This window comes from Electrophorus electricus, chromosome 6 (genome assembly GCF_041902795.1).
Source record: "Electrophorus electricus isolate QZ-2024a chromosome 6, ASM4190279v1, whole genome shotgun sequence".
Lineage (NCBI taxonomy): Eukaryota > Metazoa > Chordata > Actinopteri > Gymnotiformes > Gymnotidae > Electrophorus > Electrophorus electricus.
Window position 1 is genome coordinate 36,148,790 of NC_137502.1, and position 15,263 is coordinate 36,164,052.

Consider the following 15,263-nt stretch of genomic DNA (forward strand, 5'->3'; position numbering starts at 1 on the left):
ATGACTTTATAAAACAACCATGATGAGAAAAAATATTATTCACTTCTTTTCATCAGAAAACAGTGCCTAATTAATACTAATACATTATTCACTTTTCAGTCATCTTAGACCAAGCAGAGGATTTATAAACACACCCACACAGACACAAAGAAATTGTACACTGAACTGTATTTTTTAATATAAGAACATTAAGTAAAACAATAAATGAGATTGAAAGATACAAGATAAACAACTAATAAGAAACATGAAATATTTTTACAAATGTACCAGAGGTTTATCAAACTGAGGTTTTCCAGTTTTCTAAAGTTTCAGATTTTAGAGAATCCTTAAAAGATGCCAACAATCAACACTCTATTACACATATTACTATAACCTGTGACTATTTTCAGTAAAAAAATGTAAAACTGTACTAAATTCAAACCAATTAAACTATGTAAGTTAAATTCTATTCAGTGTGACTGAATTTTTCATATAATTCATGAGCTTTCCACAGTCTCTCAGTTCTCTCCCCCATCAACACTGTGGTAACTTGGCCTTTAATGTGGATAGGGCTGGCCTCTTATTATTTTTCCATAACTCCACATTGTTACGATGTCAACAGATCCATGAGATTCTTTCCTGTTATTCCCAAATAGGTTTTTACATTCTCGAGCACCCTATTCACATAAGCACTGACTGTCCACATGCAGCTTCCTAAATGTAAAATCTGTGTGAAATGAATTGAGTTAGTAGTTTAATGTTGCACAACAACATCAACAGGAGAGTGACAGGTTTTGCTTGTACTGCTGCTGATAAAGCATTGAGATCACATCTTTGTGTGGATAATTTACAATAATCATAATTTCTGCTTGTGCAGTGTACTGGTAGTAGTTTGCATTATATTTTCAAATATTTCAGCTTCTAGTGAGACATTTGTAAACTGTATGCAATCTTCTTTTCTCTTCTCCCCATGAAAATAATCTGCTAAAACCATTTAACCATCACATATACCATGCACAACTCTTGCACAGAAATGAATATAGGGAACTGGATTAATTTGTAGATTTAATACTATAACTGTAACAGCATCTTAACACAGAAAACTAAGCAGCTGCTTAGGGTCCCCATTGGCCACCAGAGGGGACCCAAGAGTGCTTGAAACTTTTAATTAATTAATAAATGTATTTATTTATTTAGTTAGTTTTTAGGGTTTTTTTTTGTTGTTGTTGTTGTTGTTTTTGCGCGCGTGATATATTAAGTCAATGGTAATCACACGCAATATTACGCAAAAAAAAAAAACAAACAAAAAAAACAAACAAACAAAAAACCCCGCAATATTACGGTAGCGAGCTGGCTAGTTAACATTACTAATTTATTACTGTTTGGACAGATATTTGGAACTTTTTGTATAAACAATATGCAAAGACAAATCATTGGGAAATAATTTTTGGAACAATAAATAATTCATGGAATGTTTTATTATACTTTTTAATTAATGAAATCAAAGTTTAAACAACTTATTGAAATGGATTTCGTTATTTAAACATGTATTGTTAATATTTGTATTTATTATTAAGTTAAAATCATTTACATAATTATTTATCCATCATTTAAATATAAAAAACACAGACACACACATATACAAACACACACACACACACACACACACACAGACACACACATGTAGATGTTTGAATAATTTGGAAACTGTTAACTCCTCCTCTTCAGTTTGATAGCCTGTACCTATAAAAGGTTTCTTTTCCTCACACAGCCACAAACTAACTCTAGTCATTAAACCTTTAAGTTTAACATTTCGTGAAGACTTCAGTGAAGGTATGTGCTTTTCATTAAGCTATTTTTAAAGCTTCTTTTGTAGCTGTCTTGTAGCAAACTTAGTTCTCATAGTACATAGATTGTTCTCTGATGGTGAATTGATGAGTACATATAAACAATGCCTTTATGATATAAAGGTCATCACAATTCACACACATTCACTATTAGAAGCTCATAGGTGATATATAATACATTATATATTAACATATACTACAATGTGTCACAATTAGTCCCTCCCAACTTCCGTGTTTTCCAGTTTTCGTCTGTTCCACGTTTTCCTGTCTTGTGTATTTTAGTTCCATGCTGTTGTTTCGCTTTCTCCGCCCCTACTTTCATTACTCACACCTGTTCCTCGTTTTTACCTCATTTAGTTCATGTATTTAAACCCACCTTGTGGGCTTGGTGTTTGCTATTCTTTGCGTTCGTTTGGTGCGTTGTATTTGAATGGTTGTGTTTATGACAATACGTTTGTCTGAAAGCCTGTATCTACCTGTTTAAGTTTTGTACTCCGTGCCCATGTTTCTTCTAGCCTTCGTGTTTGTTACTCATAGTTCTTCTTAGCGTTTTTTTAAATACAGTAATACCCCGAAAATTCGCGCTTCTGAATCTGCGTCTTCACCAATTCGCGTATTTTTTCCTTGGAACCTAACACTTAAATATTTGGAGTCTATCGCGTCTCACGACCTCGTTCGTTGTGTCAAGTGTAGCGTGTTAGCTTTGTGTGTGTGAAAGTAGGGTGGCTACATCCAGAAGATCGAAGCGGCCTACCGTTTCATCAAGTTTCCGTGAAACTGCTAAAAATGTATCCATCGTTAGGATGGAATCGGCCAGAAGAATCATCTACTTTTACCTGTACAATTTTAAAGGTTAATATCATAACATCAATTTTTAAATGAACATGAAGTATTTGGGGGACATATTTAGGGTTTAACATATGAAGATGGGTATTTATAGGCATTGGTTAGTTGTCCGTCCAAAATTCGCTCCTTTTCAAAATTCGCGGGGGGCCTAGGAACGTAACCACGGCGAATTTCGGGGCATTACTGTAGCCTGCTTCCCAAGTTTGCCTTCGTGTATTTAGTTTGATCATGTATCCACGTACTCTTTGTATCGGCTCTTTGACCTTGGACTACGACTTACAACTACGAATTTGGATTTACCCTTAATAAATCTCGCTCTTCTCCGCACATGCGTCCGCCTCCTTACAGCGTTACACATTGTGTGTACGTATATAGATATATGCTGTAGTATATAAAATATACAATGTATATTAATGTAACATGTATGTATAATTTGCAATAATATAGAAGTAAATATGAAATTATGTAGAAATCAGAGAAATGGTCAATTTAAAGTGCATGATTATGGTGTATACTTATTGTGGATACTATAGATAATGAGTAACACAGTAAATATGTATATGAACTGTAACAATGGAACAAGAATATACTCTCAATAAACAAACTATGAATGTAAGTAATATAAAGTATGGTATACAATACTATGAAATCAGGAGCAGCTGTGGGTCATTGTGAGATGTAAGTGCTCATGCTTGCGATCATTGATGGTGGGATCAGCTGGACTGGTGGAGGTTCAGGCAGTGTGTGGTAGCTTCATTCACAATACACACTGCCTGTGGGAAGAAGCTTCTTTTGAGGTGTTCAGAATTCTTCCTTAAATTGGAGTAGTGTCTCCCTGATGGCAGCAGTGTAATGAGGACATGGTGTGTATGGCTTGGTTTTGTGATGATCCTACAGCACAGCATCTGGTGTAGATGTCCTGCGGGTGTGAGAGCTCCACCAATGATATATTCTACAAATCATACCACCCATTGCAGAGCCTTGTGGATGTGATTGGTGCTGTTTCCGTACCAGACTGTGATGCTCCCTGTCAGGCTGCTCTGTGTTGTGCTGTAGTAGAAGCTGGTGGTGGGTAGCGAGGGTTCAAAGTCCTTAGTCCCTGTAGTAGATCTGTAGTAGTGCATCTTCTAAACTTCTAAACTGAGTCTATGTGGTGTGTCCAAAGTTTGATAGTCAGGTACCTCAAGCTGCTCACTCTTACTACTGGTGTTGTGTTGAGGGTGAGGAGCAAGTAACTTCTTGACTGCTTCCTTCTAAAGTCCAACACCAGATCTTTTGTCCTGCTGACAATCAGTAACAGTCTGTTGCTGTGACCATACTGAGTCAGATACTGCACTGAATGAGAATTTTTGTGATCAAGTCCAGTCACATTAGTGTTGCCAGCAAACTTGACGATGATGTTACATCTGTGTGTGGGATCATGTAGAGGCAGTACAGCAAAAGGCTCAGGACACATCCCTTTTGGGCTCTGGTGTTTAGGGTGAGAGTGTTGGAAATATTCCATCCTACACTCACTGCTTGTGGCCTGCCAGTCAGGAAGCTGTAGCTCCATCTACCCAGTAGAAGTATACAGTCTCATGCCCACTAGTTTTCTGGTGAGCATGTGGGTCACATAGTGTTAAATGTCAAACTATAGTCAATGAAGAGAATTCTGGAATACTACAATTGTCTCTGGGTCAGATGACATTGTGAGGTATGATGGAGGTGTAAAATACCATCCTTTGATCTGTTTGGATGATATGCAAACTGTAGAGGGTTCACTTATTTTGGCAGGGAGGAGCAGATGAAGTTCTTGATGAGTTTATCAGACCGTCAGTGCTTCTGGTCATAGTCATTAGTCGATAGTTGTTTGGACAAGAAGAAGCTATCCTGTTCTCTAGCAGGAAAATGATGGCCTTTTTAAGGCATATGAGGACAGCAGACTGAAGCAGGTGCTAACTGCAAAGCACAGACCCTGAATACATGTCGGTCTATACAGTCTGGACCTGACACCTTCCTTATGAACATCCTCTTGATCACATTTCTAATGGTACACTCTGTAATGAGTGGCAGGTCTCTCCTGTAGCCATACTGGACAACTTTATATGCACGTACGAGAAAGATGCTTGTGATCTGATTTCCTAAATGATGCCAGAAGGTTTTCTGTCACTGTCCTTAAACACTGAATAACAATGGTCCTAAGTATAAACCTTCTGGTGGGACAGATAATAGTTAATAGTTCACATCACTTTTTTAAGGTTTGCCCAGTTTTCTTAGGTGAATAGACTTTTGTCAAATGTTCACAAAATGATGCTTGTCTCTTCTCAGAATTGCTCCTTTTACTTCCCTGGCCCCATTTAATCTCTAGATGGATACCCCCAGAAGGTATTTTTATGTTTCTACATTTTTTTAGATTTTAGTTTTTTAGTTCAATCAAAATTGTGATTGTTAACATATGTTAGAGTAATATAGTAGTTATTTTGAAATAGCATCTCCGATTCATGTACTATTCACATTTTTCTACATTTTTATTTACATTTTGTATTTGTGAATGCTTATTCCTGTCTGTGCATGATCATGCTACATTGGCCCAGCTCAACAAAACTTCAGTTATATCTACTGAACCAAGACACTTTCATGACAGTGAAAGACACCATATATGAAGGGTGGTGTTAAACATGACCAGCAGGATTGGGGCAAGACTGTTTTACCTGTTATTGTATACTGTGTGTAGCAGTGAAGTGAGAATTGGCCACTCTCTGAATGAGGATGAGAGTCAACATGTGGCCAAAAGGAGAGCGACTGTTCCTCAGTGTCTTCAGGAGCACAATATATCCTGCAGTGTGGTAAATCAGATTCTTAAATATATTCCTCAGTCTTATACAATTGTTATGCTTTATGCTACAAATAATTATGCCTATTTGAATCTTTCCTCAAATCAGCATATTGGGAGTGCAATTAATCTACAAATAAATATAAAACATGTTTTTGTTCTTGTTTTTACTGGTGCTGTAGGGACACATGGTGGCTTTAGTTTAGTTTTACAACTAGTATTTGGGTGGGACACCCCTGCTCCTGACACAGCTCATAGGGTGGTCACATTGGAGCGCTGACCGATAACATTATGTCATTCTCTTCAGATCTGTACAATATCTGTACATATTTCAAAACATTGACCATCATATTACATTTGTGAATGTGCCTGGTCTTCAACAAGCCTGTGCTACAAAGACTTTGTGAAGCTCATGGGCTTACAGGGGGTCTCCCAGATGTGTGGTGGGTTTATGTTGTGTGTTCTAATGACTACAGGACGAGGTACCCAACATTGCTGTGCTGGGCTCTGGTGGTGGGGAGAGAGCTATGATTGGATTGCTGGGGTCACTGAGCCAGCTGAGTGAAGAGAAACTGCTAGACTGCATCATGTATCTCTGTGGCGTCTCTGGATCTACTTGGTACTGATACTGAACATCTAGATATTCTAACTTCTTAGTTATGTCCACACATAGAGCAGCACCTCACATGCTCATCCTGAATATGGCACATCATTCATTTCTATAAAAAAACTCTTTCAAAAATGCACATACACAAATATGAATTAAATGTAGACATTCAACAAAAACAATTCAGTAACATCTCTTTTCTTGATGGGGGTATCCAAATATATGAGAATTCCAGACATTTCTTTTTTAATGTAAACATTGTGTTTCTCTCTGACCTCTGAAGGTGCATGGCATCAGTGTACAAAGAACCAGACTGGTCCAACCAAATGGAGACAGTCAAACAAAACATCATCAAAAGGCTCGATCAGGGCAAAGTCACCTACTATGAACAATACAAAAAGCTGAAGAAAATGTGTGAAAAGGACAACTTCAGTGTAACTGATATCTGGGCATCATTTATTGTGTCTAATGCAGTGAAAGAGGTAAGAATAGTGTCCACAGATCCAGTAGTCAGAAAGCACATTTTGAAGAGATATGTTCATTTACTTATTTAAGATATAAACACAAATATTGCAGTCTGTAATATCTTTGCAGATTGATGAACATGTTCTCACAGAACAGAGGGGTCAGCACAACAATAACCCATATCCGATCTATACAGTGATTGACAAGAAGTCCAAATATGACACACTGTGTAAAGGTATTTTTTTTTTTTTTATGTGTGTATGTATGTGTGATTATATATGTGTTTGTGTGTGTGTGTGTGTGTGTGTGTGTGTGTGTGCATGGGTATATGAGTATGGTGGAATTAAATGTTTATAGTATTTTCTGTTTAGATGCTTGTTTGAGATCACTCCATAAGTATAGATGTATGACAGAATTAAAGGTTTATAGTATGCTCTGTTTATAGACACTTGGTTTGAGATTACTCCACATGAGTATGATAGTATGAAATGTTTATAGTATGGTCTGTTTATAGACTCTTGGTTTGAGATTACTCCACATGAGTATGATAACTTAAATGTTTATAGTATGGTCTGTTTATAGACTCTTGGTTTGAGATCACTCCACATGAGTGTGGCTACTCCCTCACTGGAGCCTTTGTGGATACCAAATGTTTGGGAAGTAGGTTTGTGAAAGGGGCAAAGACTGAGGAACATCCTGAGAGTGACATGCTGTACCTACAAGGTAATACCTGAAAAAGGGGCCTTTTTAGCCTTCACACTCCTACACTTGACTTTTGTTCATAAAGATTAAGGACCAGACTAAGATGTCTACAAGTACCTTTCCTCTATGGAGTGAGCTTTACACCCATTATAGTACAGTGATTCTCATTTGTGCAATTCTTCATCTTTTTCTTTCTTACAGTTTGTTTTTTTCATAACATTACTGATATTGTTGATTCTCATAACATTGATTATTTAACCACAAGCCAAGCAATTGTCAGGTTGTTAAACTATTAGACTCAAACTTAATCACATGCCCACTGTACGTAAGTTTGTAATGGAGCAAAGAGGAAAGTTATCAGTAATGTTAATTTCTTTTGAATCTGCAGGTTTGTGTGGTAGTGCACTCGCTGATGGAAAAGAGGTAAAAAAAACAATTCTTGAGTGGCTACTCAGATTGATCAGATGCGTGGGCTCTTTTTCAACTAGTAAGTGTTCAAGTCACATTTCTCCTCCACTAGCATTGCAGTCTCCTAGTTAAGCTGTTCCTCATGTTCTTGTTTAGCTTTGATTACCATTTTGCCTTTCCTCATTTCTTTTATTAGTTTCAGATGTTCCTCTTGTTAGCCTGTGTGTTTAAGTCCTGTGTTTCCTCTTTTCATGGTTGGTTATTGTTTGTTTGATTTGCTGTCATTTGTTACTGGTATTGATGTTTCTTTGTTATCGTGTTTATTGTCTTAGTCTATGTTCAATGGTCTGTTTATTCCATGTTTAGCTTGTCTCATGTTTTGCTCCCTGCCTATTGAATGTGCTCTGCTTTCTTTTCTGTTTCAGAGTGCTCTGACTTTAATGAAGGTCATTCTACTCAGCATTTGCATTCTGCCCCAATAACAGCATCACAGTTCAATTCTGAAAATAAAAAAGGTATTGTTAAAAGTAAATGTGTTAATAGTAATATATATTTAAATAATTATTCATTAGTTAATTACTCATTTAAGGCCCTGAACTAGTTTTAACTAATGCTGTTTTGTTTTTTGTTTATTTCATTCTTTTAGAGTCCGTGAATAATGACAAGCTAGTGATGCAGACCCTTCTGGAGTTGAATCTTCACTTCATCAGTGGAAAGGATCGTACAAAACACATAACCAAGATGAATGAATTACTGAAAGGTTGTGTTCACATAAACATTTAATAAAGAACAGTGCATGCTTTATTCAAACTAACAACTTTATTCCTAACATTTTATCTGAAGTAATAAACAAGTATTTAATATAATAACTTACTAATTAAGGGGTTATGCTGACCCAATATTCAATATAGCTTTTTATGATAAGGTCTTATTATTTGTTTATTATCATATCACTAGTTTGTAGTGCCATTTAAAAAGATATACATGATAAACATTTTCTTTAGGAAAGTGTGATAAAGAAGGAAATGAGGTAAAACTTCAAGAACCAATCACAGATGAGATCTTAAGCAACTACACCCTGAAAGTGTGCGATTGTCTTGCTGACTCGTTCCCAAAGACAAAGGGTGAGTAGTGACACCAGAGCTGTGCATTACTGATGGATTTTCTAAACAATGACCCTGTCATTTTAGTGCTTCATAGTTTATGCAGATGTGAATGAGCAAGGGGTGACATTCAGTGGTTTCAGAACCTTGGATTTGCAAGGAACTTCTTTTGCTAATGCATTTCCTCTGTGTGTACATAGCAGAAAGTGGGACTCCCCAGTGTCAAACTGAAGCTTGGAGCATGAATGTGCAGGCATTTCGATGTGATGTGATGTTGTTTGGTAATGTATTTCCTCTACATGTACATGGCACAAAGTGTGTTTCTTGTTTTCATTTAATATTCAGTTAGCCTGTGTGAAGAAAGTATTGCACTGGAGGAACTGACTTTCCTGTTTTTCTTATTGTTTCTTCACAGTACTAAAGAAAGCAAACAAAACCACTGAGTATAAAATCAAAGTATCTAAATAATTCATTATTACATTATAATCTGATTTACACTTTACATTTTCTTAAGATGTGTTTTAGAATAACCAAGTCTTCTGTGGTAATTCATAAAATCTTATTCAAGAAGCCAGACTCTGTTCAATCAGTTCTATGAACATCAATAGATTTTACCAAAGCCTATAGTGTGTAATAAAGGCAGGGCCTGGTAGTAAATATCATCAGGAACTGACATACAACTCCAGATTTATTAAACACAGATCATGTTAGTTCAAGACAATATGGTGGCAGGTCTGTCCAGATGTGATGTGTGTTACAGGGTCTTGTCAACCAAGTCATTAGGACTTGTCCTGGAGTGAGTCTATACATTCTAAATATTTATTCTATAAAATTCTATTCATTTTTTCCACTGGTAATTTGTGCCTTTTGAAAGTCACAACTACGAACTGGTAGAAGTGCCTTAATCTGTCTATTTTATTTTGTCAGTCAATGTGATTGCTAAATGCATGAAGAAAGTGTATGAATGGGACTGGGGAACACATTACAACTTTCTCTACAAAATGACAGGTGGGAAATAAAAATTCAACTTTTAATTTTTGTGTTTTATGTTTTTCTGTAATGTCTCCCTTAGCATGGTGCCCTGCATGGCCAGTGTTCATTTTGTGTCAACGCATGCTCTGTGTTTATGCTCCTTCCCCTCAAGTTGCCATGCCCCCTTGTCAGTCATTCATTGGTAGTGTTCCCTGTTTCACCTGTGTATCGTCTGGTGGAAGTCTTCCTGGACAGGTTAGAAAAACAATTGCTGTGGTATGTACAGGTAGTACAGGCAGATGATGGCGGCGTGAGTGGTGATGAGTGGCGTGCATGTATGTATCCTTTATATTAACATTTGGATTACCTTTCAGAAACACATCTCCATTGTTTACTCTGTGTGTGACTACATAATCTGGTTAAAAAAAAATAAGACTACTGCTAATTTAAAGGTTAGAAGATCAGTTTAGTAGTTATCATTATTGTTAGTGTTTATCATTGTTCCAGTTTCAAGGTTGCAAGGTATTCATAACAAAACAGAATCTTCTTGGCAGACTTCTACCAATAAAAAAAGTGTTATTTATTGAATGATGAAACCTCAGTTGACTGAAGTGACTTCAACTGTTTCATCGTTTGACAGCCTCTCTGTTGAGTCCACAGTATGTCTACCTCAGTTACTAACTCGTATTTTATGATGGCCTCCACTGGTTCACACAGGGAGTTGTTTTAATCTTTAATCTGGGAGATCCTAATTTAAGATTCATCCAGTCACTTTAGTAACCCTTCCACATTCATTTGTAGCCCAACATTGCTACCATTGCTGTCTGTCATATCTACTTACAGACTCACCAGCACCTTACTGACTTGCTTCATTTCCTCCACTTTCTCCCACCATTGTTGCATAGTAGACAATAAACATGGCTCCTTAACTTAATTAATAATCACATTAGCGCACACTACAACAGGTTCTGTTAGTTTAGTAATCACATTAGCACGCATTGCAACAAGTTCTAGTAACAGCCCCCTCTTCTACACCCCATCCACATGATTCCACTCATCACATGGTTCCGTTTTGTTTCATTTTTTGCCAACGTGTTGCCATGTGCCTTGTGTTTATGCTCCTTTCCCCACATGTTGCCTTGCCCCTTAGTTAGTAGTGTTCATTGCTTCATCTTTGTCATGTTTCATTCCTTAATCATTATGTGTATATATAGATTATTAGGTGGCCTTTCCAGAGAACTGTTTCTATACATCCATCAGGCATAATAGTTTTATGTGAATAACCCAATAAACAGTTAATAATGAAGTATCAAATATTTAAATTCATTTTCCAGTGTCTATTTCTACAGACAATCCTTGTCTTCTCCAACCACACACTCAGAACACACACATACATGCTTTAAACATTCTAAACAACATTCAGAACATTCTAGAAAACTTTATTTCCTGAAGTAACACAAGCAAAAATAAAGAGGAAATTGTACACAGTGCCTGAACAACTAATTTAATCTTATATAATGAGTATTATTTATCTTTCATTAACAGTTGATGAAGTTCATCCCAGCATCCTTAAGTCAAAGACAAGACAATATGAGGACGCTGGACTGTTAGTCAACTCACCCTATTTCTCTGTACTGAGAAAGGAACGCAATGTTGACCTCATAATTTCCCTTGATTTCAGTGAAGGAGATCCCTTTGAGGTAACGCACACACACACACACACACACACACACACACACACACACACACTTAAATATTAAAGATTCCCTAAACTATTTAATAAATAAATAAATAAATAAAAATACGAGGAGGGCGAGCAGAAAGGTTAAAACCAAACTATCAGGTACAAACTACAAAACATTATGCCCAGGGACCACAACAGAAACCAGGAGTACTTATCTAAGGCATTTTATTCACTGGGGTCTGAAAACCATTAGCAGTTTTAAAGCTATATCATTTTCATGATGGACTCTGTTCTGGGTTGGTTCCTGCCCTGTGATGGACTCCTGCTGTGTTCTGGGTCAGTTCCTGCCTTGTGCCCTTTGCTGCTGGGATAGGTTCTGGTCCCCCACACACCTGAACTGGAATACGTGGTTTAGAAGATGAATGAAAATCTCTAATCTAGCTCATTTTGAAATATTTAAGAAGTTTAGCTAAATAGACATAAAAATTAGATTTTCATACAAGGCTTCTCCCTCATCTATCCTACTGATTGACCAGCTGGCCAAGCTAATAGCACAACTATACAGGAGTCTTGAAAAAAAATTAGATACAAACAAAATCTATCTTCACTACAAGATTCTTATATAATCTCATGAGCTGGAATTTTTTTTTTACAAATGCTTGTGGTGGTTTTAAGATTTGTTATTGTTTAGCCACACCTCCACTCCAGTTAGTTTATAAAGTTAAACTCCCAAGGAGTAAGGGTCACCAGATCTGCCTTGAGAGGCAAATGTGTTATTCCATTTAGAAAAAGTTATTTTTTATTAATCTGCTTTCTCTATAATTTATTATTTATTATAACTCTGTAATAATGTGAGAGCGGTCCAGGAGCGCAGCAGTGCCGTTCAGCTGTGGGTCAGGGAGATCCAGAGGCAGGGCTGCGTCAGTCAGCAGTGGGTCCGGGAGAACAGCCACTGGAACAGACCTGATATAAGAAACAGGAATATATATGGTCATACATGTTTAACACATGTGCACACTCACACACAGATAATTAAGAACATTCAAATTTTCCCCCTTATAGACAGTGGATAAAGCTGCTCAAATGTGTAAAGATCTTCAGATCCCGTTCCCTACAGTTGAACACCCAGGAAATATTAAAGAACCAGAGGACTTCTATGTGTTTAAGGACAACCCCAATGCTCCAGTTGTGATTCACATGCCTCTTTTTAATGCTGTTAACTGTAAAGGTAACTATAATATACAGTAAACAAACCTCCATAAGTGTAACTAGCTTCACTGTGCATGCAAGATATGAGCACAAACCACATGTTTCTCAAATCCTGAAATGAAGTAACAAACATGGCAGAGTTATACATGATCAATGTCTGTGTTTCCTCAGGTGAAGTTAAGAAGTGGGGAAAAAAATACAAGACCGTTTACTTGGTTTACAGGGAGGAAATGATCAGTGATCTTTTGGAGAAAGCTGGTCTAAACATCAAAAACACAAAGGAGAAACTCCTGAAGGAGATAGAAGAAGTCATTCAAAGAAAGAAGAATTAGACAAGAAACCCATGACCAGGTTGAACATGATTTTGGAGAATGTGATGGTATATACATTTGTAACTGGATATTCAACAAGATATGTGTTAATCAATCAACACGTGATCATAAATATGTTGTGCCTGATTAAATAGATCATGTTTGAATTATTTTTTGTTTCTCTTTCACCATTAGCTCTAGGATAAGGTATTCAACTTATTATTGGTGCAGGGAATTCAGTTTATTATTGCTAACTGACATATATGAATACTACTACACAATCAAATCTTTCATGTATGGATATTTAGGTGCATATGTATTGCTTTAGAATTCTAGAACATTTTGTCTATAACTCCCTCAGTTGAGCAACAGAGTTGCTTCAGTTTAATTGTTTATAGAGGAGCAAAGTTGTTTAGTTTAATTGATTTTTAAAATATGAATTGTCTGTTATATCATTGCTGCATTTGTGATGGTTTATTATCATAAATAAAGCTCAATCATAAATAAAGTGCATAGTGTCAGGAAGATATGGTGGCAAATCAATCCTTTTATGTACAGACCTTACTGAATTATGTAACAATACAAATTTATATGATCACAGATATGGAGTGGCAGGTTCACAGTTGAAAATAAAAAGTAAAATAACAAATTTCATGAGCAATTGTGTGGTCTGCTGTATCTTTAAAAATATATATATTTTTTTTAATTACCTAAATAAGTAGGGCAGAGTAAAAGAGGATGGGTGTGGGTGTGTGTGAGAGAGAGTTTGGTAATTACTGTCTTTGTTTTGAACTGACACCTGATGGCCTGGATGCATCAGAGACTCTACAAAATTTATTTTAAACAGGGCCTCCTTCATGTGGGGGGCCTGCTCTGTGGAGCATAGACTGGTTCATTTGGGGGCAACAAAGTCATTTTATTCTTCCTCTCATGTGAGCTATATTTTATAGAAAAAGTGTGAAATAAAATAATTACTTAGTCACACAGTGGTGTGAAAGTGTGTTTGACACCTTTTTTTGCCTGTTTGTCACACTTCACTGTTTCAGATCATCAAACAAATGTAAATATTAGACAAAGATAACAAGTAAACACAAAATGCAGTTTTTAAATGAAGGTTTTTATTATTAAGGGGAAAAAAAATCCAAACCAACATGGCCCTCTGTGAAAGAGTGATTGCCCCCTAAACCTAATTGGTTGGGCCACCCTTACTAGCAACAACTGCAATTAAGCATTTTCTATAACTGCCAATAAGTCTTTTACAATACTGTGGAGGAATTCTGGCCCACTCATCTTTGCAGAATTGTTGTAATTCGGTGACATTGGAGGGTTTTTTAGGTCATGCCACAGCATCTCAATCGGATTCAGGTAAGGACTTTGACTAGACCACTCCAGAGTCTTCATTTTGTTTCTTAAGCCATTTAGAGGTGGATTTGCTGGTGTGTTTTGGATCATTGTCCTGCTATAGAACCCAAGTACGCTTCAGCTTGAGGTCACAAACAAATGGCCGGACATTCTCCTTCAGGATTTTTTGGTAGACAGCAGAATTCATGGTTCCATTTACCACAGCAAGTCTTCCAGGTACTGAAACAGGAAAACTGCCCCAGACCATCACACTACAACCACCATATTTTACTGTTGGTATGATGCTCCTTTTCTCAAATGCTGTGTTACTTTTATGCGAAATGTAATGGGATATACACCTTCCAAAATGTTTTGTCAGTCTACAGAGTAATTTCCCAGAAGTCTTGGGGATAATCAAAATGTTTTCTGGCAAAACTGAGACAAGCGTTTATGTTCTTTTTTTAAATATATATATATATATATATATATATATATATATATATATATATATATATATATATATATATATATGTTTGTTTGTTTTTTTGGGGGGGGGGACTGATTGCTCCTCTAATAAGGAGAGAACACGTTTGTCTAATTTTCAAAGGGGTCCACCAACAATAGATCATAACAAAAATAATGAAGAAATAATACCAGTAATATAGAAACAACACTAATGAATATAGGATTAAACAAAACATGTATAAGCTGAGCTATGCAAAATAAAATTAAATACAATTCAGCTATAATATGGCAGAGAGAAAGCATAAATGTCCTATAAGCACTGACACACACACAACAACAACCACAACAACATTTCTTCTTTGCATTAAATATTGGTTTTCTTTTTAGGAAGATATGTAAAAAACAAACAAACAAACAAAAAACCTTTTCTGAAAAGAAACTTAGTAAATAGAAAAACTATTCCAATTGATGCTGCTCATCACACTACTTCACTTCTAAGATGATATGTGATG

At 36.4% G+C, this 15,263-nt stretch overlaps 1 protein-coding gene across 1 annotated transcript; it reads left to right on the forward strand.

The window, feature by feature from the left end:
• The first annotated feature begins 1,772 nt into the window (after positions 1–1,772).
• Positions 1,773–13,547, forward strand: LOC118241145 (cytosolic phospholipase A2 gamma-like). Its single transcript, XM_081715719.1, has 15 exons — positions 1,773–1,812; positions 4,980–5,036; positions 5,386–5,497; positions 5,961–6,103; positions 6,375–6,573; positions 6,686–6,791; positions 7,139–7,279; positions 7,647–7,745; positions 8,092–8,181; positions 8,313–8,426; positions 8,671–8,790; positions 9,688–9,777; positions 11,287–11,441; positions 12,488–12,653; positions 12,806–13,547. Exons 2-15 carry the CDS (start codon positions 5,020–5,022, stop codon positions 12,964–12,966), a joined length of 1,713 nt encoding a protein of 570 aa, XP_081571845.1. The 5' UTR covers positions 1,773–1,812; positions 4,980–5,019; the 3' UTR covers positions 12,967–13,547.
• Positions 13,548–15,263: the final 1,716 nt, after the last annotated feature.

Coding starts and splice junctions, on each gene's coding strand:
- LOC118241145 (XM_081715719.1), top strand. Junction 6,574..6,685: donor TGTCTAATGCAGTGAAAGAG/GTAAGAATAGTG, acceptor ATATCTTTGCAG/ATTGATGAACATGTTCTCAC. Junction 7,280..7,646: donor TGACATGCTGTACCTACAAG/GTAATACCTGAA, acceptor TTGAATCTGCAG/GTTTGTGTGGTAGTGCACTC.